General features: G+C 41.5%; 1 protein-coding gene across 1 annotated transcript in view; it reads left to right on the top strand.

The window, feature by feature from the left end:
• The window catches only part of TBX20 (T-box transcription factor 20), a 43,301-nt gene that overhangs the window by 3,093 nt on the left and 14,268 nt on the right, over window positions 1-25,940 (top strand). The window contains exons 2-6 of the mRNA XM_050938038.1: window positions 722-956; window positions 3,510-3,674; window positions 9,422-9,530; window positions 15,776-15,934; window positions 20,633-20,709. Coding sequence (XP_050793995.1) covers window positions 722-956; window positions 3,510-3,674; window positions 9,422-9,530; window positions 15,776-15,934; window positions 20,633-20,709 — 745 coding nt within the window. The remainder of the gene's footprint in view (window positions 1-721; window positions 957-3,509; window positions 3,675-9,421; window positions 9,531-15,775; window positions 15,935-20,632; window positions 20,710-25,940) is intronic.

Raw genomic sequence — 25,940 nt, 5'->3', positions numbered from 1 at the left:
TCTGCTGATTCCCTCGGAAGCACCAGGCACCAAGACAGGATACTGGGCTAAATGGACCATTGGTCTGACCCTGTGTGGCAGTTCTTACTTTCTTCTCTGATCACTCAGTTCTGGAAATGCTTTCTGGGCTCGGGAGGTTCTGGGCTCACTGTACATAAATGATCGACATTCTTGAGATCCAGATGTAGGGAAACACGAGGTTTCTTTCTTCCGGTCCTTAGACTGAGAAAGAAATTTCTCTCCCTCTTGGGAGCTATGACTTACCCAGCTTCTTATTTTTGCGAACTCTGTCATTTGGGATGCGAGAATGTCCATGATACTGAATGGGCTGCATTTGTTTCGTCCATTGGAAATACTACCCCAGAAAGAAGTTCATGTTCAGTGTCTCCAGTAGGTAGTATTGCCAGGGACCAAGATCCCCTCCCCGCAAAGCTAGTTTAAGGGATTCAGTGTCCGGGTGACACCTGAATAGCCTTCCCTTTAAGAGAGACTCTGAGAATCAGGTCCATTTTAAGGCGTCTCAAATTACATACCCAAAAGTCTTTAGTGACTTTGAAGAGACCTGGCCCCATTCCGCCCTTTAGATTTAGACAGGAGCCCATTGCATTACTGGCTCCTGATGGAGTCCTTGTCTACCCGGCTCAGAACCTAAATGTCTTGTATTTTAAAGCACTGGTCGTTTCTCCTCATTATCATCTCTCTTCCTCTCTCTCTCTCTCAGAACAATTTGTTGAGAAATCCTCCTGCGCTCAGCCGCTGAGTGACTTGTCCAGCCTGGATCCCCACGGGGAGTTCAGCGCCAGCCCTTCCGCCCTCTGCACCGAGCCCCTCATCCCCACCACCCCCATCATTCCCAGTGAGGAAATGGCCAAGATCTCCTGCAGCCTGGAGACCAAAGAACTGTGGGACAAGTTCCACGAGCTGGGCACTGAGATGATCATCACCAAGTCTGGCAGGTAAGGCTGGAAAGCAGCATAGGGGACGAATGGGGGGCTGGTTTACTCGCCCCGTTTTCTGTGCTGCCGGCTTGTAAAGGGACTTGTAAAGAAAACCCCCAGGGAATTACCCCCCCCCCCAATGCGGCCAGCTGCTGTAGGGCTGGGAGGGACTCGCCCTACACCCAGCAAGGTGGAGCGGAGGCAGAGTAGCCTCCAGCGCTGGCTCATCAGTGAGCGGCAGGTTGGCCGGGCTCCCCGGGCCAGGCGATTGGGAGCAGCTCGCACGCGCTCAAGAGCCCTGGGACTCGCTGGGGCTACCAGGCAGCGTCCTGTGTTAAGGAGGGAGGGGGGAAACTGTGTTTGCAAAGCACAAACTTATTCTTGTCCTGGTGTGCGTCTGAGCTGGGAAGAGAGGACCCCAGCCCGCGGGGTGGGTCGCTCCCCCGGGCCTCTGAGCAATGCTCGCACCCGGGGTCATCCCCCCAATTTGCACTGTCTGCATCCAGTGCTAAACTATTGCATGCATTTCCCTCTCCCAACCCGCCACATTGTCTAAAATATTATTGTTTTTAGAATGACAAGTTTGACCCCGAACTCCTAAACGAAACAAGTATTTTTTCTAAATCCCATTTATTTTACAATTGTTTGCCCTGGATTTACTATAGTGTCCCTTAGCGCCCCCTGCAGGCCCTATGACAACACTATCCCTCTCATGCTCAGAGAGAGAGAGAGACAGGGCCTGGTGGTTCTTTGTCACACAGGCACCATGGAGCTTCCTGGAGGGGAAGGCTCCTGGTACAATCAGCTGACCGATCAACAGCTGGTCACCAGGTTGGTGTCACCAGGTTGTGCTGGGGAATGGGTGCTGCAAGTATCCTACCCAGAGCTACTGGGAAGACAGGTAGCTGTTGGGAAGGGTGCATCATTCAGTTCCTCCCACCCACTGATCCCCTTAATTCTTGTACCTGAGATTCCCACCTTTTGCTTTGGAGAGGCATGTTCCCCAAGCCATTAGCATTGAGCACTTGTTGGTTCTGATCCTTTGAGTAGAGATTGCTCCCAAACATTGGCCCAGATAGACAGGCTCAAAAGCACTGAGAGAGGTATAATGAATTAGTTCTTAGTAGGCTACTTGTAAATGCAGGAAGGAACTTCAGATGGATTATTGTGGAGACCTTAAAAGCCTGAGCTTCCAATGTCCCTTTTGCAGATTTCCACTTTGCTTTGTCTCCTTTCCTTTATAGTTTAAGATGCAACTCCCTATAGCCCCATCAAAGGCTTCTAGTGATTTCATTGGGTTTTGGATTTGGGGCCCTACTGATTTAGGGGACATGTCTCTGCTTGGGAACGTGCCTGTAGCCTATGCACATCATAGAGTCTGTTCCGTGGTCATGCTGATCCTGATCCCACTGAAATTAATTGCATGACTTCCCAATGATTCAATGAGTAAGTTCAGCCCTTTGTTGACAGTTGGGCAGGATCTGGTGCAAAAGATGCTGAAATAACAAGAGATAAGCCATAATGGCCATAGACTTCAGTGGAAGCAGAATTGGGCCCTTAATTAGTTGTAAGCCAGAGCAACATTAGACAGGTAATCTTTGCGCATGTAGTGTTGTGATGTTATATAGTTTTTAAAAATTGTTACTTTGTGTTATAACTTTTGTTTATGCATATTTGTGCACACACACTCACAGAGTCCTGGAGAAATAAATCATAATATAAATTTGACAAATGTCTCCTTTTTAGATTCACAAATCAAGTGCAACTCCCCTATACTTTTTTTGAGTTACTCATACATTTCTCCAGTAATTGGTTTTTAGGTCAGTCAAAAACAGTTTTGAAAATTCACAATTTGTGTTATGTTTGGTAGCAGTGTAAGTCACTTGGTAGTGGTTTAATTCTCTGATTATATGATTTTTGTAAGTATCAAATAGCAATGCCTGTTTTGTGTTGCATCGTCAGGTGTAACATTTCCAATTTGAAGTGTCCGTTTTTATTGCTTAAGCAATTTAATATGCCATTTTTGGTAAATATTGGAGCATTTAGTCTTAAAATTCATTTTTCACCAGGGTTCTTATAAGTAAAGCTCATTTTCTAGAATACTTCTGGAAAACATTAACATAGTAAAAGAAAATAAGTTCAACATTTGCAGAAATACTAATGAAAATAGTTTTAGTAGTATTTTCCCAGCTCCAATATATATATATATATATATATATATATATATATATATATATATTTAGAAAAAAAATCACACTGTGTCTATAGGAATGATACTCTGAAATTAGAATAATTATACTTTAACTCCCAGGCAGAAAATATATATCATATAGAAATTTATATTTCCTCTCATCTCAAAAAAATACTCTAATTTCAGAGTATCAGTTCTATGTGTATTTTATAGGGGTACAGATGATTTAAATGCCCAATCAAACTGAAATATAAATATTTTGACATTTTTCTTTCTTAGTGATTTGAATGCAATTTTTTTTTAAAATTTGGAGCAACATTTCAAAAGCTCCTTTTTCTGCTGCCTCTTCATATTTATTTTCTAATTTCTTTCTATTTCAGGAGAATGTTTCCTACTATTAGAGTTTCCTTTTCGGGAGTGGATCCTGAGGCCAGGTACATAGTGCTAATGGATATAGTTCCAGTGGACAATAAGAGATATAGATACGCTTACCACAGATCTTCCTGGTTGGTAGCTGGAAAAGCTGATCCTCCGCTTCCTGCAAGGTTTGTTCATTTCAAAGGTGATCTCTTTTTAAAAAAAAAAAATGCTGAAAAAGTACCTTTGCAAACAGTGCTCTAAGAGCCTGAGTCTGTGCCCACTGGAGCTGATGGCAACACTCCCATTAATTTCAGTGGTGCACTGTCAGGTCCTGTATCCATACATGAGCCAAATATTTGACTTATGCTAGAGGTTCCAAAGGCAAGCAGGATTTGGCCTGAGGATCAGTTACAGAAAATGGTTCTGGCCATCGAAGGAGAAGGAAACTTTTAAAAAGATGTTTATTTTCCTCGTTATGACTTTTTTCCTCAGGGCCTCCTTTTTAAAGCAATCCAGGTGCCTTCAGTTCAATGCCAGTAGAAATATTAAATTATAGCTTTGATACCAAGTAGAAATGCCAGATTATTTTCTAACCATTGACCAATGTTTTCTAATTAATGAGTTTACTATTATACTATACTCATCTCTGATGTCATCTGGTGTGCATGTATCCAATATAAAATCATACACACATGGGTCATTTTTTCAGGAAAGTTAGGATTTCTGAAACTTTGGAATAATAAATAAAGTTAAACAAGTTAACCTCTTTTTCACAATGAACAAAACGATTGCCTCACAGCAAGTGATACAACATGGTTATGAATTCATTGTGGAACATGTATGCAGGCAGGTTGCCACAGCTTTAATACAGAACTAGCTGGGCTTCAACACTTAGGTCTCAATTTATCAAAACATTTAAGCATGTCCTTAAGTCTGTGCTGAATAGGGTTGGAGTTAAGGACATACTTAAGCCCCATCAACTTAAATAAGACTTAAGCAGATGCCTTGGTGATTTTATGAATTGGAGCATTAGGCATCTGTTGCATTTTGGGCTGCAACCCAGGCCAGTGAGAGGTTGTGTTATTGCTTGTCCTGTAACCCTGAGTGTCTTAAAAGGAGCTGCAGCTGTAGTTTCCTGTCTGGATGTTCTCCCCCAGCATACAAGCATGCACTGAGTATTTGTGTGATAAGCCCTAGTTCAACAACTCTAACTCCAGCAGCCTGCTTGTTACACCACAGCCACACTCTGGTCTCCACCAGTTTTGGTTACCTCTAAGCCAAGTGACCCCAACATAACTCCAGTCCCGAATTTCCCCCAAACCATCTGCCCTGAAATGTCCAGCCCTCTCCTGTTCCACTCAGAGACATAATAAGGTTTGTTTGCTCCCTTAAAGAGTCAATATCCAGCAGCTTGCCACATTAATTGGATTAAGCAGCTACTTCACTTCAAACACAGTACTTGGTTAGTTTAGATTAAAATAAAACAAGTTTATTAACAACTTGACATAGGTTAAGTGATCCCAAGTAAAAGAAGTAAAGGTAGAGATGGTGCAAGCAAATAAAAGTGAAAACGCATCTAAAAGTCTAAAACTTAATCTAGCAAGGTACAATCTTTGTTTAAGATGGTTTCTCTCACCAATTATTTGTTGTTATGCATGGCTGACTGTCTCTCTGTCAGGACCTTTCTCAGAAATATGAGATGCTGATTTCTCTTGTCTTTTTAGGTGAAAGATAAAGATGGAGTCTCTCTCTTTCCCTTACATTCCCAAAGAATTGTCTTTGTTCTCAAAGTCAGGAAGGCCTTTTGGGGATTCAGTCTCCTGTGTCTGCCTAGGGGTAGGAGTCATGTCAGTTCTCTGTCTCTTGAGTTCAGGCTCAAGACAACCCCACTGGTTTAGCTTGATAGCTTTGTTTATGGTTATTATGTAAATTGAGGTAAACCAATGTTCCTTCTAGGACAAACCCGTTTGTCACCTTTACTTAGGCTAGACTGTCTTTGTCTTAAACATTCTCTAGTAACATTATACAGAGGGAATATATAACTTCACATGTAAGATTAACACATGCATTTTACCATGGCTATAGGTTGTTCTTTTATCCGTTCTGTTAACATAATAATTTGCTGCTTACCCACAGTTTGATTTGATATTGAAAAATATCATCTTTCCTTGTGGGAGAGGGAACATAATATCTGTAAAGTAGGGCAGGATTTGGGGAGCTCTGGTGTATTTGTGTTACGCTGCTCTGTTGCTAGATTTGGAGTCTCAATGCTAACGTTTTATCAAATAAGGTCTGTTTAAATTTATTGCTGCAAGTAAGTAATTGATAATTATTGTTTTTTTAAGTGGTGTTTACCCATCTATATCTTTTTTTGATTTCTTGCAGCCTTCTCTTTGCTCTCTTAAATCTGAATAATCTAACTGCAGTATTGTGAGCTTAAAACTGCTGAATCCCTCGGGTACTTTCTGAGATGCTATGGGGTCTTATGGGATATTATGGGGTTTCTAGATAACTGTATACAAACTTTACACAATGCTTTGTAGCTGTGTAGTGGGAATTCCCACAATTTACATAAGTTTGTCATAAAGCTCAGCTGCTGACAAGAGGTAACAAATGACCTTTCTTTTTTATATTTTTGTGCCTGGCGCACATGATATGAAATTATTTTTAAAATCAGATTTTTATACTGTATTGACACCTAATAAAGTTTTAGGGCCTGATCCTGCTCAAATTGAAATTAAAGGTTAAACTTCTATTGACTTAAATTGGAGTTCAGTTCTGCTCCCACTATCTGGAGTCAGTGATTACATTTTCACCTAAATGATTTCTAAGATCCTAAGCCAGCAAATACACCTGGGCTTTAACTTTAGTAACATGAGACATATAATTGGGGCTACTCTATGTGCTTAAATGTTTGCAGGATAAGACAGAACCTATGGCATTAAGATGCTGATCCCTCAAAGACATACATACACACATAACTCTACCAACATGAATAGTCTCAGTGACGTCAATGAGATTATTCACGGGAATACAGTTATGCACGTGTGTAAATTGCTTCAGGATTAGGGCCTTAAGGCTTTTCTTTATTTTACTATAAAAATAACTTTCAACACTAGATCAACAACTGTACTTGAAATTAATAAGTACTATATGATGCCACTGGGAAGATTATCCTTTCATGGATCTTCACTACAAATAACATTTATATCCTTTTCTTCCTGCTGTCAACATTTAAATCAAGTTATGTGGCTTGAATAAAAACACTTTTCAGAAAATCCTTGTAAAGCTTTTAAAGTGCTTCCAGGGATAGATTTCTTTTTCTTTCTGTTTTACAAGCTACAGAGAACATTTGAAAGAAATACCAGTCCTAAAAATTCCTTTATGTACCTTTACACTGTACCCTCCCTCTTTCCTCTCCTTTTTTTTCATTGAAAAATGTTTTGACTTTGGTGACGTGGCTAGCCTAACAAACCCATAATGGTCTGGGGATTGAATGTGTAATATTTATGCATCTGTAGCAGACAGTAACAAAGAAACTTTTTTTATTACATTTTCAAACTTGCAATTTGAGCCCGATTCTGCCAACTTTCTGTCTGTACAAAGTACAAATTAAGTTAGTTAAAAGTCACATGGCTGGAGGGCTTCCAGGATCAGGCCCAATATTAACAAACGGAACAAAAGGAAAATGTAATGAAAGCTCAATATACTATAAGGAACCTACAGTAGTCATCTTAAACTTTGACTTCTGTTGCAGGCAATATAAAATAACTTACAATAAATCGTAAATTTATATCAAAACGTGGTTCCTAAAATCTTTGTAAATGGAACTGAACAACCTCTCATAACAAAGTGCTCACTAACTTCAGTGGGAGTACTGTGTATTCCAATGGAATGTCTGTGTTTATTTCTCTAATCTATTTGTTCATGTGTATGCACGTTATCATCAGTTCTCTGTGCACCAGTAGGCCACTATATCTAATTTTGAATCATCCTGTGTCTGGTGTACCAGATCTGGTTATGGGAGAAGTCTGTAGATCGGTACAGTAGGGCCATAAATTTCTGTGCGATGCAAGGCACATGCAAATGTGTAAAGAGAAAATTACCAGTGAGTTAAAATACAAAAAAGTGTCTGAGATCTATGGTGCCACAGGCAAAATCTCTGACAAAAAATCCCCATGGCCAGCAGTGCACATTGATATGTGCAAGCAACCATGGGTTGGACACGGAGGATGATCTCACTCTGTGACTTTCCCATCAGGGTGACTGTTAGTATACAACCAATGTATAGCCCCCATATCTGTGGCAAGAGTTAACTGTGTGCGTTTGGTTTAAGGTAACTGTGCCTAGCAGATAAACACAGAATGATCTCTATTCACTCTCCAAACATACATCTGAAACAGTTTGGGTCTTTGGTCCTAGTCAGTCATATCTTGATAAGACTGATTCTCTGTGATAATGGTTTGCAGTATTGCCAAACCCAACCATTCAGAATCATGAGTCAGGCTCCCAAAAATTACAAGACTGGCTTACAAATCATGAAATTTAAAACTATACATTTTGGGTTCCTTTTTATTTACCTTCTGGCTTTTGAGCCAGTAGGATTCACATTTTTTTATCACTTCTCTACAACTATGATTTTTTAAAATGAAAGCTGAGATTCTCATGAAATAACATGACTCCAAAAGCTGGGGCTTTAAGATAAACACCATTTATCACAAGTCTCATGATAAAATCACAAGAGTCAACAACACTGAGTATGGTGCATGGTTTTTGCCATCTCACAACCACTTTCAGATACCAGGGACCTACCACTCAGTGGTGTACAACCAGCACTCTTTTGGGGGCAAAGAACCATCTAGAGAAGCAATCATGCATTGAAAGAGATAAGCTGTAATTTTTATCCTGGGTCTCAGACCTGGCCCACAGGCGTAATGGGAGCATTCCAAGATTGTGCCAAATAAGTCAATTGAAGAGAATGGGCCAGATCCTCAGATGGTGTTAGTCGACATTGACTTAAATGGAATCACTCCAATTTATACCAGCTGAAGATCTGGGACAACTTCCTTTAATTAAAAGTCACAAACAAATAATAGCATTAAATCATTCTCAGTTATATGCAAGTTATATATGCTAGCTGCATTTAAAGAGCCCAGCACTTGTAATTGTTATGGTCACAACATAAGCCTCTCACACATCCTCTGTGCTTCCTTTCATCCTGCCAGCTTTCCCAAGTAGCAACTTGTTAACTACATAGAGACAATGATTTCTTTTTCCATGTCAAACCACTGTATCTGACTGCAGCCTTTATCTTTTTATTAAAGTCATCACAACTAATATGATCCAGTGCAGGTGAAAATAATTACCGAGGTTAATGTTAATACTAAGAAAAAATACAACTTATCTGGGTTCCCTGGCTAATTCTCTAACTGCAGTATGTCTTTTTCTTTGAACTGGAGTCATTGTTATTTTAAGCGCTTATTAGTACAGCTGCTGGAAGACCTGATCAATTTTTCATTTGGAAAAAAGACATAACAGTGAAATAATGTCTCCATTTTAGATTATTTTTATCCGCTGCTTAGATATAATTAGTTATGCTTATAAAAGAATAATATGCTTAACGAATGATAAAGTCTTAAAAAAGATGAATTCTTCATTATATTCCAGTGGGTGAAAAACTCAGTTATGTCTTCTATAACTTTTCATTAGTAGTTATGGTATTTCATGGATGCCGCTTAAGGGAATCCTATAACTCTTGCTTTGCTAGTAGATCAGTATGGTCCTAAGATTTGAGAAAATACCTCTTGGTGAGGCCATTGGATATCGTGAAGGCGTAAGATTTATTTTAATTTTGTGTGGATACATGTTTATAAAGTCAGTACCATTTACACAAATCTGATTGCAAGACTTCTGTGTTTGTTTGTTTGTTTAGGTTGTATGTGCACCCTGATTCTCCATTTACAGGAGAACAATTATTAAAGCAGATGGTGTCCTTTGAAAAAGTGAAACTGACGAACAATGAACTGGATCAACATGGGCATGTGAGTAGCCTACTCTGTGGTAAGGAGTAAAAAGACAACACAAATTAGCTATGAGTCTGTTATGGTATGACATTAATTGTCACATGTCTTGGCACTCTGATCCTAATGGCAAAAGTGCAAATGGGCTTTGAGACTGACCTACCCTTCCACCTTTACAGGTGGTCCCTTCATGTCAGTGGCAGTGCAATGGCAGAGGCTTGTGGGAAAGTTTGTACTCATTGGTTTACCCTCTTCTGTAGATAATGAGATGACTTCAGACTCCCTGGCTTGTGAATTCAACATCTTTCATCAGTGTCACATTTACCTTGTGTGGGAAATATGTGGCATTACCCATTGCAGTTGAAGGCCATAGACAGCCGGTAAAAAAAAGAACTTATCTTTAGCTTCCATGATTTATCATTTGTATATTAATTTATCAACGGGATGGATGGAGTAATGCCCAGATCATCATAGTGTTCTGATCCCGCTTCTACTGCTATCAAAGGGCAGAATCCAGACTTAAATGAGGGGCAAATGTCCAGTGTCAAAGAGAAGAGAAAAGGGACACACATGGTTTTGCCTAATATGCTTCCATCTCTCTTTTAATATGGAGATATACCTATCTCATAGAGCTAGAAGGGACCCTGAAAGGTCATTGAGTCCAGCCCCCTGACTTCACGAGCAGGACCAAGTACTGATTTTGCCCCCCAAACCCTAAGTGGTCCCCTCAAGGACTGCATTCACAACCTTGGGTTTAGCAGGCCAATGCTCAAACCACTTGCTTTGACTTGCCCCACTGGATAGTGCTCTGATCTCTTAGATGCTACCCAGTGCCTTGTCATGTATACTTGCAAATCCCGCTCTGCTGAATTTGTTGTCAGTACCCTAAGCAATCTACATGGGAGGGGTTCAACAGGAGCATGTCTTTTACTTGGTGACCCAAAGTGGACTGGTCTTGGTGTCAGTACTGTAGTCCTGACACTCCAGGAAGGGTTAATCCAACACTGAAACAAAGGATGTAACATTAAAAAAGACAAAATTGCTCCAAAGTCAATTGTGTTGGATGCACTCAACCTTTACATAAATTAAACACAGAACGTCACAGGGTGAATCTGGGACTTTAAGGGGATTAAGTCCCAACTCTGACCTGTGCCAGGTTTTCCTCCTAAGTTAAGGGGCCTGGAAAAGTGAAAGCATGTGGCTGACAGCAGGTGGCTGGGAGCCTGACCTGGCTGTGGGAGGATCAGCAGTGACTCTCTGGTGGGGAGCCTTTTCATGGGAAGGCTTAAGACTTTGTGAATTGTCTAACTTGGTGGGAAGAAGTCCTGAGGGAACCCAAGCCTGAAGAGTAGGCTCAGAATGGGAGGGTTTCCTGTACAAGAATTAGACTATGTAAATTAGTGTTAATAAGTGAGACCTCAGGAAAGGAGAGCTGGTTTTGAACATTAAAACATGGAGGGAGGGGACATGTGAGCGATGGACTAAGGAAACTGAGGCACGGGGATACCAGGCATTGGAAACCCCCTCTTCCTACAGTGGGTTATTTACTGCTTTTGCACAGTGTTTGATAAAGCAGGTCGCTGTCTGAATTGTCCAGTAGGAATATTTCCAATATGAATGAGAGTTTTAAGGACAGCAGGCTTGAGTCAAAGCATTTTCATGGGAAATACCTCCTGACAACAAAAAAAGAAAAGAACGGATGCCAACACACTATTCTTTTCTAAAGAGCTGTAGGTATATTTTTCTTTAATCCTCCCCCCTGCCCCATTTTCTGGCTAACATGTTTTTGTTTTGTTTTTTGCTCATGTTCCACAAGAGATCTCTAGAAGCAAAGACTTTTTTTGTTTTTGTTTTGCCATTGACTTCAACGAGTGTAGGATCATGCCCTAAAGTCTTGATCCTGCAACGAGATCAGTGGGGCTCAATGTTGTGCAAGCATAGAGCACTGACATCAGTGAGGCTCCAGGAGGGTGAAGGAATGCCCATGTGTGGAATTCATTGTAAGAGTGAGGCATTTATTTTCTTAAATGATCTCTCTCTCTCTCTCTCTCTCTCTCTATCTAAAATCTGACAATCTACGTGCTGTAACAAATATATTTTTTGTAAATACAAGGCAGTTCATTAAAAAAAAATCACTTTCCTGAGCTAATGCTGCAAATGATCACCTTATAGTGAAACCCACTTCTGTGAATACCAGACAAGGGGACAATCCTGCACAAAGAGTGCACACTGATATAGCAAATAATCTGATAGAATATCTGTGAGAGCTGTTAATGTCTTCACCTTGTGAAATTAAGAGCCAGATTGTGACTTTCAAAGCAACAGCAACATGTTTGGGAGGGGCGTGCATGTGCCCTGAATTTGGCTTTGTCTCCACTAGCACTTTTGTTGGTAAAACTTTTGTCGGTCAGGTGTGTGAGAAAAACCCCACACCACTGACTGACAGAAGTTTCACTACTGCCGCTTGTTGAGGGTGGTTTAATAATGCCACCAGGAGAGCTCTCTCCCATTGGCATAGAGAAGCTATATGGGAGACTTTACAGCAGTACAGCTGTGCTGCTGTAAGGTCTGTAGTGGAAGTGGCTGCAGCCACGCTACCTGACAAGAGTGAGGCAGTGAGAATGCCTCTGGTGGTGCTGGAGGCGGCATCTCTGCCTCCTTTTTGAAGGTACAGTCTGTGCTCTCCCTCTCATTTGGTTAACTAGAGCATGCAGCGGGATGATCCTGTCCGCACCCTCACCCATGCATACCTTTTTTGCAGTGTATAGTAACATGGCCAGTACTAGGACTCCTTCAAATCTTGCATCAAGGAATACAATCACTGGGATCATGGCTACCCCCTGCACAAGTGGGTAATCAGAGAAACAAGGCAGAGAACTTTCCTCCTTTCTTACTCATCTGTGCAGGGAACCACTAAAGTGTGATCCTAAATCTGCTAGGCACCAATGTATCACAAGATGATGGCATTCCCATAAAGGAAGATCTGACCAAAGACAAAGGACCTGACAATGCATTCCTGTTGCATGCAATACTCCTGTTTACATCCAATGCCACACAAAGACTGTAGTACCAGGTCCAAATGTTGTGGGAAGAACATAAAGCAAGTCGCTGTCTGAATTGTCCAGTTTATGTATTTATTTTAGAACACTCTCCATTTAATTTTTGTGTCCTTTCATATTAGAGTAATTGTCAATATGTGAATACCATCACCAGATACTGTATAGACCAGGAGAGGGCAAACTTTTTGGCCTGAGGGCCGCATTGGATTTTGTTAATTGTACGGAAGGCCAGTTAGGGGAGGTGGTGATGGCCTGGCCCCCACCTCCTATCTTTCCCCCCTGGGACTCCTGCCCCATCCAATCTCCCCTGTTCCCTGACAGCCCCTCTGGAACCCCTGCCCCATCCCCCGCCCACTCCCTGTCCCCTGACTGTCCCTGGACCTCTGCTGCCTCATCCAACCCCTCCTCTAATTCCTGATGCCCCCCCCCAGGACCCCTGCCCCATCCAACCACCCCTGGAACCCCTTCCCCTGGCTGCCCCCTGCCATCCCATCCAACCCTTCCTCCTTTCTGACTGTCCCTTGGGACCCCTGTCCCCATTCAACCCCTTCGACCACCATCCATAGCCCCTCCCCAACCACCACCCCAAACACCCCTGCCCTCTATCCAACCCACCCTGCTCCCTGACCCCTACCCTCTTACCACACTGCCTGGAGCACTGGTGGCTGGTGGCACTACAGCTATGCCGCCTGACTGGAGCCGGGCCACACTGCTGCTGCCACCACCACACAACACAGAGACCGGGTCAGGCTTGGCTCTGCAGCTGCGCTATCCCGGGAGCTCACAGCCCCACCCCCCAAAATATTTCACCAGTGGTGGAGCGAGTGAACTGAGACGCTGGGGACTAGCCTCCCAGGCAAGGAGCTCAGGGGCCGGGCAGGAGGATCCCAGCTGCCGGATGTGGTCCATGAGCCATAGTTTGCCCATCCCTGGTATAGACCTATGAAACAAATTCATTCTATGAAGCCTTTGAAACAGATGGCTCTTTGAATTATGGCAATGATATTTTGGAGTTAGCAGGTTTGATTTTTAAGCCTTCTGAAATGGCACCTTTGGATTTAAAAAGCTCATTTTCTCTGGCTGGTTCTCTTATTTGGCCTTTTAAAATGTTCATTGCATTTGACAAGCCATGTTGGCTCATAAGGGAGTCTTAATGGCCTTAAAATGCCTTAATATTTCAGGTTTTTAGATATAAAAGTTGATTGCCTGCATGTTCACAGAAAATGCACACACAGGGTGTCAATGTGGCTTAACAGTGAAAATCCCAGCTGTAATGATTAAAGTAGCCTATGGGAGTTAGACACTAACTCTCTTCAGTGGACAATGGGTGCCTAACTCACTGAAGCTACTTTGAAAATCTCAACCTATAATTGTGAATAAATAGTAGTGGACACTTACTTGCAGTATGCCCCCAGCTCTAATATCTACAAGCCTTGCCACATTGACTGTTCAACTAGTACATACATGAGTTGACTTGTCTCTGTCTGGCATACACAGAGTAGTATACATGTGTGCCTAAGGTATATGTACTTGTGTGGTGGTGGCAGTGGGGGGGAGGGAGGTGCAAACAACTACAGACCCAAAAAAGGGGGGATGCTATCAAATACATTTGAGAAGTACTGACTTACACTATCATTCACATCTCTTTTGAACTGGGCACAGAGTACAGTGTTTCTTTATGGCTGATACACTTCATGAACCAGGTTGATTATGAAAGTTTTGTATGCAAGAAGAGAGAAGGGCACTGAAGTGCACTCACTCGAGGGCTAAGAGTGACACACAGTTGGGAGTGGACAAAGAAGACAAAAGAGCAGTGAGGTGAGAAACTTTGGAGCAGCATAGGGGATGGAAGGGAAGGTGAGAGCAGGGCAGAGAAGTAGATGAGGTAATGTATTGTGCAGTGTCTTGAAGGTGAGAGCAAGGAGCTTGAAATCAGTGCAGAAATAGAGTGCAAGCCAATAAGGTGAGTCAGGAAGAATATTGAAATGGTCAACGTTTGCATACTATACCGAGCACTAAAATGATGTCTCATACTCGTGATGATTGTAATGCACTAAATTCTGCTCTCCATTGTACATGTGCAACCCCACAGAAATTAGAGTATAAGTCAGAGCAGTACTTGGCCCAATGGGAGAAGAAAACGGTACAATAGGAATCTACTGATGTAACAAAGCTGATGCAATATGTACTGCTGTAATGCAATATGTAACCTGCATTATTTACCGAGTTATCAAGAAAGACTGCATTTCTCCTGTTGACTTTCAGTTTAACATTTGTCTTTGAATATAGATTAGCTATTCCAGATGATGTATGGAATTTCCTGTGACCTCCTTGCAGCCCTGTGAAACGGAACTACCCAATCCCACTGCCAGTTTAGTCTCAAAACTGTGATTTTATCTAGAACGAAAAATGGTGCAAACCTAATTCTCCATTTCATTTTTATATTCTAGTTTTGTGATTAGTGCTGGGCAAATGGAACTCAGTCCGGTGCCAACTGAAGTGAATGGGTGTCTTTCCTATGGTTTCAGTGGGCACTGACATCAGTTAGTTGGAGGTTAGACAAGAATGGCTTTTTTTCCCACAAGGAAATATTAATGAAGAAAAATGGCAAAATTTGCAACAAATATTGCTTTCGATGCATTACTCATGGTCCTTCTCTGCTTTTTCATTTCTGTTAGTTTAGCAGTCAGATTTGAGTATATAGGATAAGCTGTGTTAAAAGCCAGGATTGCACCATAAGGACCTCATTTATTTTTCCAAAGGGGCCACAGCCTGGCATCATTTTGTGTGCGCACAACTTAGCAGTTGCCTATTCCTGTGCGCACACTCAGACCTGCACAGGCAGTTAATAACTTCAAACACCCTTGCACATAAGTGGTAGAATGTGCACGTGTCAAACCTAGCTCCTGGATGAATGAGAGTTGATTCTTGGAGAGAGTGTGCTCAGGAGTTTTGTACATGCATAAAGGGAGGCCATTTTCTGAAATTTACACTCTAATGGCCTGGTTATCAGAAGTGAACACTCACTGAAGTCAAAAGAAGCGAGGGCTGCGCAGCACCTCTGATAATCAGCCCCTACATATCTACATTTCCACTGCCATGGTGTAGTCCTGCAACTTTAATGTGCACTGTCTTTTTACGGTCATGTTCTGTTCAATTTGCCTTAATCTTAAACTCAGGACAACTTTTTGTAACTCTTTGCTTTAGATCATTTTGAACTCCATGCACAAGTACCAGCCCAGGGTGCACATCATTAAGAAGAAAGACCACACTGCCTCCTTGCTAAATCTGAAATCTGAAGAGTTCAGGACGTTTATCTTTCCAGAGACAGTTTTTACAGCAGTCACTGCCTACCAGAATCAGTTGGTGAGTGAGATGCTAGATCATTTTTAGAACTCTCATTAACTTGTCTAAAGTTCTCTGTGCTAATAAATTCCCCGTTTTAATTCAGCATAGAAGTCTCTCTCACGTAGGAGAGCTCTCAAGGACTTTTTTCCTTTCTTTGTGCCTGATCCTGCTCGCTTTCCATTCAAGAGTAAGCTGTATATACATGTGTAGTTCTAGTAACCATAGTTGCTGTAACTTGGGGTGTGGGAGGTACTGCAGCACCCCCTGGCTTGAAGTGGTTTCCACTATATCCAGGGTTTACAGTTTGCTTCAATGGCTCTCAGCACCCCCGCTATACAAACTGGTCCAGCGCCCCTGCTAATAATGTCAATGGATTCATAGAACAACAGCAACTTATAGAACAATAAGGATTATTCACAAGTAAAGGTTATAGAAACAAGCCTTTTAGTTATCTTTATTTCTATGTGTATAAAGCTGTGGTCCATTATTCTTTAGCACTTTTCAAATTAACCATTTCAGTTCACCTTGGGGCTGTTCCAACTACCAATGATCCAATGAACTCAGGTTTATAACTGAATGCAAAAAAAAATTAGTCATGCAGTAATCTTGATGGTACACCAGTAAGAAATTTGTTTAGAAAAGGGCATTCCGTTGACTTTCTGCAGAAATCAGCCAAATTTTAAAAATCCAATTTAAAACTGGAATTTACTTCTGTACAATAGATTGGTGCTTATTGCTGACATTTAGATTATGGCCATTTTTAAATAAAACTTCCCTAAGTACATACAACGAATACTGCAAATTTCTCAATGGAACATCTTTGGAACCCCTAGAGATTGATGCTGTCATTCTGTTAATGATTAATGAAAATGGAAAATTTTTTCATTTCTGCCATTTCTTTCCTTGCTATTTTAAGAGGGGTTGATTAAATTTCTGCAGGTTATTAGATAAAAGCTAAATACATTACACTTTCAACAAACTATCTCATATTTTAAGATTTAAAGGGCATCCATTTGTTTAACAGTCAAACCACTGCTACAGAGTTGAATTGTAGGTCAAATTTCATTTTTAAATGCTGTCTAGCGGAAGTTTTTTTGATTGTTTGTGAGACAGTCTCTGTGTCTGTGAGATCGGAAATGGTTGTGAGTCTCATGCGGAATGGGTAGATAGGACAAGTTTCACTCAGGGGATCTCGTACCAAGTCATTAGTATTAGAGAAATGGCAATTTGATTGGCACAATAATAGGTTTAAGTAGGTTTCCCTCAAGATTCCTGGATTCATAGATTCCAAAGCCAGAAGGGACCACTGTGATGATCAATCTTCCCTTCTGTAGAACACAGGCCATAGAACTTCCCCCAGATACTACCTTGAGCAGATCTTTTAGAAAAACATGCAATCTTGGAGAAGCCACCGTGATCCTGAGGAAGTTGTTCCTCTGGTTGACTTGATTTGCCCAAACCTACACCATGTCTCAGTGTAAGAACTAGCATTTAAGGAAGGGTCCTGTCCCAAATCGGGATGAAAAATCTAAATCTCAAAAATTTTCATGAGCCTGGTTTGGGTTAATTAAAACATTTTGTTTTGATTTTGACCTTTTAAAAAAAAATATGACCTTCCCTCTAAAATTTCCAAACAAAAGGTAGCTTTGAACTCAATTATGAAACTTTTCATCTCAGAAATGTCAAACCAGGACATTTTGACAAATTTGAACTTTATTGCAAACCTCTTTTGAATTGGGAGATTTTATCAAGATCAACCCTTTTCTATGCACGGTTTCGGTTTAAAAATCAGCAATTTCCAAAGGGGGGAAAAAAAGTTTAATCAGCACATTCCCAATCAGCGAGAGTTATTATAATTTATTTGCATTATGAGAATGCCTAATGGCACCAACTGGGATTGGGCCCCATTGTGCTTGAATAACCCATACTAACACACTGTAACTCTTTGTCCTCATAAATACACATAGTCAGCCTCTGCCCCCAAAAGCTTGAACTCTAAATAGACAAGGCAAGGAGTAACAGAGGAAACAACAGCACAGAGAGGTGAAGTGACTTGCTCAAGGTCACACATCAGGTGAGTGACAGAAGGCAAAATCCAGACCATGCTGATGTCAATGGGACTTTTGCCATTGCCATCCATGGAGCCAGGATTTCACCTCAGGTCTCCTGACTGCAGTTTGGTGCATCTACTAGACTAGGCTGCCTATATATTTATATTCCTAGTTCCCAGACTTGCTGTAGTCAGACCACTAAACTCAGTGGCGGCTCCAGGCACCAGCATGCCAAGCGCGTCCCTGGGGCGGCAAGCCACGGGGGGCGCTCTGCCGGTCGCCACAAGGGCAGCAGGCAGGTTGCCTTCGGCAGCTTACCTGTGGAGGGTCTGCTGGTCCCGCGGCTTCGGCGGACCTCCCGCAGGCGTGCCACCAAATCCGAGGGACCGGGGACCTCCCGCAGGCAAGCCGCTGAAGGCAGCCTGCCTGCTGTGCTTGGGGCGGCAAAATACCTAGAGCCACCCCTGACTAGACCACACCTTGCATTTGTATAATGTAGATAGCAACCTGAAAAAAAATCAGTCCTCCTTTGCTTCCCCTAGTTTTCATAAGCCTTCCCTCCCATTCTTCTGACTTTCTGCCCAGAAGAGTGGTCTCTCAGAATGGAGAGTCATATTTGGCTGTAATCTTCTCTGGTTTTAGATGAGTCACCCAGCACTAAAATATCCTTGCTCTGTGAAAGCATGTGAACATTCAGGGAGTTGGAATTGCTTGTTTTAATTTCTGAACTTTCAAGGCCCATTTTTATAAGCAAAATGATGACCAGTATACCACAGGCCTTTTACGATGGAGGCCAGGATGAAATTGGTGATGATTCTGCAGTGGTGCTAATCTCTGTTTTCATAGGAGATTCTGTGTGCCCTGGACTCTCATCAGCTTCAACTCGAGCTGATGGCACTCATAGCTTTGTGAGAGATGCTCAACATTTCCCAGGATCAGGCTTCAAATCATTACTTCCAGTAGCTTTTAATTCCACCAGGACAAAGTATATTTGGCAAATCTGAATTTTGTTGCATCCTTCCAAATTTTAAGCACTAAATCAGCCTATTGAAAACAAAAATACAGGTTTGATCAGTTTTATCACAAAACCAGTTGAAACCAACAATGGCAATTTTGGGTAGATGGTACACAAAGAATTCTTTACAATGACTCAGCAGGCAGTACGACAGCGAGGGACAAAATTTACTGGACAGTATAACTCAAATAGTTATACTTGAAGGCAAATCCATCCCTGGGGTAAGCCAAAGAAACTCTGTTGGTTTCTCAGGATGACTGCAGATTTTCCTTTAAAGTCTTGAAGAGCTGGGGATACCTTGGCCAAAAGAGCATCTCTCCTTAACCTGTTCCTACCCCTTACCACACTCTTACACCCATATTTTACATGACTATATAAATATACATGGATTTTCATGAATCATTGTCGGCAGAAAATAGCATCTGCATCTGCCTGCATAACATCATTTTGCTATAAGAGCAAAACATATTTAAAGAGCTCCTAGACAAGTTTTAATCACATTAAATGGCAACAAATTCTACTTCTTTTCCCCACAGTTGCTTCCCTATTATCTTCTGTTCTTTGCATTTTCTGTTTTCTCTGTCTTCTCTAACAATGCCTGTAAGGACCATAGGGGTGTTTATGTTCTATACATATACAGGGTCCGATCCTGAGAGGTGTGGAAGACATTCAGCAGCTCTGAGGATTAAGCCAGGAAGGTTGGGGTTCTCAAAGGAAGCTTTCTTGCACATTCCTTTTGAAAATGAGAGGCTGTCACTGTTTAAACCAGTAGTTGAATTTGAAGAAGGGGAGAGAGTTTTTGGTTGTAAGATGTCCGATCCCTTAAGATAGTAATTGTTTTAGTAGGGTCACTCTTTTAACTCAACCCTTCCAGATCGGGTTTTAACTGTGACATTTTCCCCCTTCTCTGTACAAAACAGTGCCAGTGTCTCTGTGTGTGGTTTATTAGGCTCGGCTTGGACCAGTTGTAGTAAAGTCAAAATTGTCGGAGCTGCTTGAGACAATGCTTTAAAATCAGCAGGCCCAGCAGGTTGTGGGACCCTCCCCCCAAAAGTACGAGGCAATGCTAATATGGTGTTTACTGCTCATGTATGACCTGCTTTGTGCTGATGGAGATTGTTTTGGAGACAATAGCGTGAGACTCTGGTAGAATCAAAATATTTCCTTCTTTACTATAGCCACATATGGGACACCTCACAGGCTCCCCGTGCTCCTGTTTAAATCTACTATTCCCCTAATTCCCTCCGTTAACACACACAACCCTTTGGACCCATGAACTGGCCCTGCCTGAGTCCCCATGACACAGGACTTTGGGACAGATGCCAGAAAGGAAGCCTGATTTATCCTCTCACTTCCATCAGTTTTACACCAGTGTAATTCCATTGACTTCAGTGGAGCGACTCCTTATTTATCCTGGTATGAGAGAAGAATCAAACTTTGAATCCTGAGCTTTGATGCTGATGGTGCCAATTCAGTGGCTTCACAGAAGCTCTCAAATTTGCTCGATCCAGCCCAGAGAGTAGTCATAAAAGAAAGGGGAATGTGGATACACTTAGCTGTAAGGTCATGAGGATGGATTGGTTAACACTTTGTACACTGCAAAACCTTCGTGCCACAGTTATGTTGTGTTGCTCTTTTCTGTGTTTCCAGATAACCAAGCTGAAAATTGACAGCAACCCTTTTGCTAAAGGATTTCGGGACTCTTCCAGACTCACTGATATCGAGAGGTAATGGGGACTTTCTGTTTACTTTCCATGCAGATAAGATAAAGGGAAGAGAGAGTTTGTAGGAAAAAGCATCCTTTCAACTCCTGAGAAGCTGTGCATTTTAACGTTATCTTGTTGCATATAGTAAGTCTCCTCCACCTCCTTTAAAAATACTTATAAACCTTATGAAGACAGAGCTGTTCTGAGCCTTGACAGCTGCTCCAGTTGAGCCTGATCTATTCCTCTCTCTGATGCTGCTTCTTGAAGGGGTCATTTTTATGGCTTCCATTTTTCTTAAGCTGCAGAATGTAAAGTGTCCTTCTTATCATGCCATTCAGTCCTATTGAAGGTGATGAGCTGGGCCTCTGGGAAATGTGATCTATGGTACTGTTTTTTTTTTTTAAAAAGCCCTTGTATTATCCATTGTTCCCCAAAAGGAAAAAGAAAACAAGCGCTTCCCAAAATATACTGTTAAAACTGCATTAACAGTTCTGCCCCTTTGGTCCTAGCACTTTGTCTGCCTTGCATGTGGCCTGTTTTAAAAGTCCCAGATACGGAAGTCAGCAAGTGCTGCTGTCAGTACAAATCCATAACCCCTACTTTGATGGCAGAGATACCACTTTTGTTTAATTGAGACAGTACTGCAAGCTTCATTCGGGGGGAGAATGTGTCTGGAGACTGCTATGAAGTTTGTGTCTTTGAGTTGCCTCTGTCCTCACTGGATACTTAGCCCTGTCATGTGATGAAGGCACTAACCCAGACCCATGTTGGGTGCGAAGGATTAGGAAATAAAGATCAGTTTCTTACCAGTGCTCCTTTAGGTCATGCCTTTATTAGCTAGAGACATATACAGACTAACATTTTGGCAGAAATGGATCAAATAAAGCCACCAGACTCCTTCAGTCTGGAAGAGGATCTTACTGAGAATGGAAGGAGATGGTTACCGCATTTTCAAAATTTCCTAGAAGCAAGTGATACTGGAAAATTAACTGAGAAAATAAAACCCTCTAGTGTCTACACACCTATGTGCGGCTGTCCCAAAAGCATGATGATCTACAGCAGTGTTTCTCAATGACCGGTCCATGGACCGGCGTCAGTCCCTAAGATCTTCCTGACACAGTTTAGGAAGTCAGCAAGCTGGTCCCTGATATCAAAAAGGTAGAGAAACATTGATCTATAGTTCATCCCTGTGTGACAATGAAGAGGATTGCAAACTGCTATATGAAATCATTACAAAATGTCGGGAATGCTTTGTTCCCAGCAAGAATATTACTTAGGGAAAGGCACATTTTTTTGCGTAAGAAACTGGCTGTCAGGCAAGACCATTGACTATTAGCTTTATTACATAAGTATGTAACATAAGTCATGTAACTTTAAACAGTTAGACAGATGAATCAGAGGCTGAATTACAGGTGGTATAATGGATAATTAGGGCAAAGAATAGTTACTGTGGTAATTGGTGCTTGCATAACACAGGAAATATTTGCAGGGCTAGTGAAAACTGCTTCCCAAATGAAAGTCTTAGTAAGCAGTGAAAAAACTGAAGTGCATCTAATTAAAAAAGCATACCATGTCATAAAAACAGCGCACTAAGGTAAACAAATTGAGTGACCAGATTTGTTTGAAAAGTGAAAGTAGGAAGAGAAGAGGACTACCATATGATCTCTTTCCAACACTAAATGTGATCATCTTAAATAGGGAACACAAAAGGACTCAGCAAGAGCATGAGAGAGTAATTCTGAATAGGCAGCCAATAGAAAACGCTTAAGCACCTCCAAGCATATAAAGTGGTTGGGACTACAGAAATGAAACTGCTGGCTGTGAATGGAGTTTTCACAAAGGACATCCAAAAATAACAGCACATGGCATGAAGTCAGAGAAGTGAAGCATAATCCACAGTGCCATTTTGATTATTTAGAAGTATGCAAACAGAGCCTGAGACGGCCTATCCTTATCAGGTATGAATGCTGCCATCAAAGATAAGGTATCCAAGTGTAATACCTTGAATACAAGAAATGGAATGTGAAAACCATGAAGCCACAGGAGATTCCTGATTTTCCTTTAGTCCATGGCTGGCTCACATCTATTTTCAATTAAATGGGAAAGATTCCCTCTTATTAGTGGCCTACTGCATTTTAAAAATTACACTGTTACACAACACATCAAGTAGCAAGGTAGTAAAAGTGTGACACACAAGAGTGTTGATAAGAGACTGGCTGAAGATTTTTATTTATTCCCTATCCTTAGTCTAATGGATCAGAACTGTAAAGGGTTTTTTCTGTTCATAGACATTAAAATATACAAGCTTGTTAAAATAGGAAATGTAATGTCTATAAGTGTTACTTCTGTAAGCTGCACATCTGCTATCATAGTAGAGTATGTTTTTATAATAGCCAATGATAGCACCACCCAAGGCACGGGTAATCTATTTTTTGTCAAGGTCCAACTTTCTTGGTCAATGTATAGTCAATGTCCAGACTCCAGGGAAAATAATAATAAAAAAATACTAAGCAAATAAAAAGATTTTGGGGTCTGTTCAAAAGCACCTGGCGGTCTGGATTTGGCATGCCTATTGTCTACCCCAGACCTAAGGTGACAGCTAAATAAGGCAGACAGAAAAAAAAATAAAAAGAAATAGGAAAAATAAGATCTAGTGATCCTATGCAATGGATAATAAGGCAGTATAAATATTTTCATATTTGACACTCATTAAAAGTCATGCATTACCATATTTTAGGTAATATATTGAATGATGCAATTTGAGTTTTATCTGGCTATAATAATAAATAGCTTCAACACGACCACCACTTGAAATAAACAATATTGTTATTCTATATCCATGTCCTAGAGAAGAATATGCAAGGCAAATACACATTCATACATCTCTTTCTAGTTGAAAATTTGACTAGATGTTGCAAGTAGATTTTCCATTCAATGCATGGGCTTCCCAAAGCAGATATGCATACAGTGCATGCATGAATAATTTGAAATGTTGCACAGTGATCTTAATTATCTCCAATCTGTGAAGCATCCCATGATGTAAGGGCCAAGAGACCACTCATTCATCATCAGCTGCAAGTTTTCAGGATGACCTAAGTAGTGTGAAATTGGACAAAGCTTTGGATTCATTTCCAGGTATTTAAGTCTGCTTTTTCCTAAACAGCCTGTGGGGAGGGAAACAAATCAGATCAATTGATCTTTAGAGACCTAAAGAAATTAAATTAGTCTGGAGTCAGTTACTGCACTAAACCATCTTGTAATTGGATTGTTCCTTGTTAGTGATTGAAAACAGCCCCTATCTATAACAATATTGGGAGCTTTTCTTTATAGTAGATCTGAGAGAAAAACACATCTTTTTATGACATGATGACAGAAATTGCACTTTTCTAACCTAATTGAATATGATTTTATAAATATGTGACTTTAACGATTTGAAGTTTCCTGTTCCAGATTTACGATTGCTATGTAGGAAATCCAAACTGAAAATGCCTTTAGGATTGAATCTGTGTGCATTGTACATATTGAAGTGACAACAGTATAAATAAGGACAATGGAGTGTGCAAAATGAAATAGACTTTGAGCGCCTCTAACTATTGGAGTTAGTATACTTGCTTTCATTTCTATTCAAATACCTGAGCATAGTCTTCTTCTCCTGATAGCTTTCCATTCGCAACTTTTATCTATTAAAAATATGAAGTGGCTGGGGGTATATTTCAAATTTACATTAGGATGTGTGCTTCCTTTGTAATCATTAGAAGTGAAGATAGAGACTCTGTTCTCCTTCCACAAGCTACTTTTTGTGGCAATCTATTTATGCTTTCTGTGGGCAGAATTTACCCAGAGGCACTGTGCCTTCGAAAAGTCACTGACTCACCCACTGAGAGTGGCCTTTTTTATTTATTTTTTTTGTCTTCTGTACATTCACTCTGTTGTAGGTTGGCTCCTACAGCAGGTGCCTTAAAAACATTAAATTTAACAACAATTATCACACTGTGGCATATGATGTACCATGGTCCCACATAATATATCAGACACTGTGGCAGGGTCACTGTTGCTGCATGCCAGGGGTGAAAGTAACTTAACAGACTTACCATTTTGCAGGGCGGCCAGTGTCCTAGGCAAGGTGTATGTGGCGGGGGGGACGCTCTCGGTGCCTGGAAGGGGTGGGGCCTTGGGGGAGGCCTTGATTCCCCCAGACACCCCTTCAGCACTGCCTAGCTTGTGCTGCCCAGGGCTGTGGCAGCAATTTAAAGGGCCCTGGGCTCCGTCGGCTGATGCGGTAGCAGTAGCAGTGGCTGGGTGTCTCAGGCCCTTTAAATCACCGTCGGAGCCCTGAGCCCTTTCAATCACCACTGGAGCCCCAGGATAGCAGCAGCAGCTTGGAGCCCTGGGACTTCAGCAGCAAATTAAAGGTTCCAGGGTTCTGGTGCAGTAGCAGTAGGGGCGTCGGCGTCCGGGAGCTCCTCCTGTCAGGGGCTTTGGCTGCTGACAGGAGCTCCAGGCCCTTTTAAATCACCGGGCCATAGAACATCTGCCCCTTTTGCTCCCCCCATCAGCGGCCTTCCCGGTACAGTCAGCTGTGTACCGGCTTTCTTACTGGTATGCCAGACCAGACCAGCTTATTTTCACCTCTGGAGAATGCTGATTTTTTTAAATAACTATCATTAAGAAGGCCATAAAATAGCTTGAGAATAAGAAAACATTATTGACAACATGTATTAAGTGAGCCTTTTTATACTTCTGCTGAACAAGAGCCCCAAGTCTATAGGAACTGTCAAATTGCAAGGTCAGTAGGTTCACTTTTTGCTATGCATCTGAAGGCATCCTTTGGGCTTGTGGTGAAGAATTAGCCTTGGTAATAATGTCATGCACGCCAGCCAGCAAGAAATTCAATCAGTTTAAAGTATGGGAGTCAACAGAACCACAGAACCATAAACTAATGTTCAGAGTGTGATCGATGGATCATACTCTTATTCTGAACATTTTTTTTTGTTTTAGTGCATGAGCTCGGGAATGGACTGTTGACTGTATTAAAGATAATTGAGGGGGTGTCCTCACTTGCATACCTCCAATAAACACTCTTAATGCAGAAGTGTGGCCTGAACACCAAAAGAATACTTAGCATCAGAGAGAGAGAGCGAGAGGAAAGTAGACGTGTGGGGAAGCCCCAACTCAACATTTCATATTGGTTTTCTTGGTAATCAGGGTCAACATTTTCCTACATCAGGCAGTTCATGCCTAAAGTACAGAAA

Source organism: Gopherus flavomarginatus, chromosome 2 (genome assembly GCF_025201925.1).
Source record: "Gopherus flavomarginatus isolate rGopFla2 chromosome 2, rGopFla2.mat.asm, whole genome shotgun sequence".
NCBI lineage: Eukaryota > Metazoa > Chordata > Testudines > Testudinidae > Gopherus > Gopherus flavomarginatus.
The sequence above is the reverse complement of the archived record's forward strand: the minus strand, read 5'-3'. Positions and strand labels throughout refer to the sequence as shown.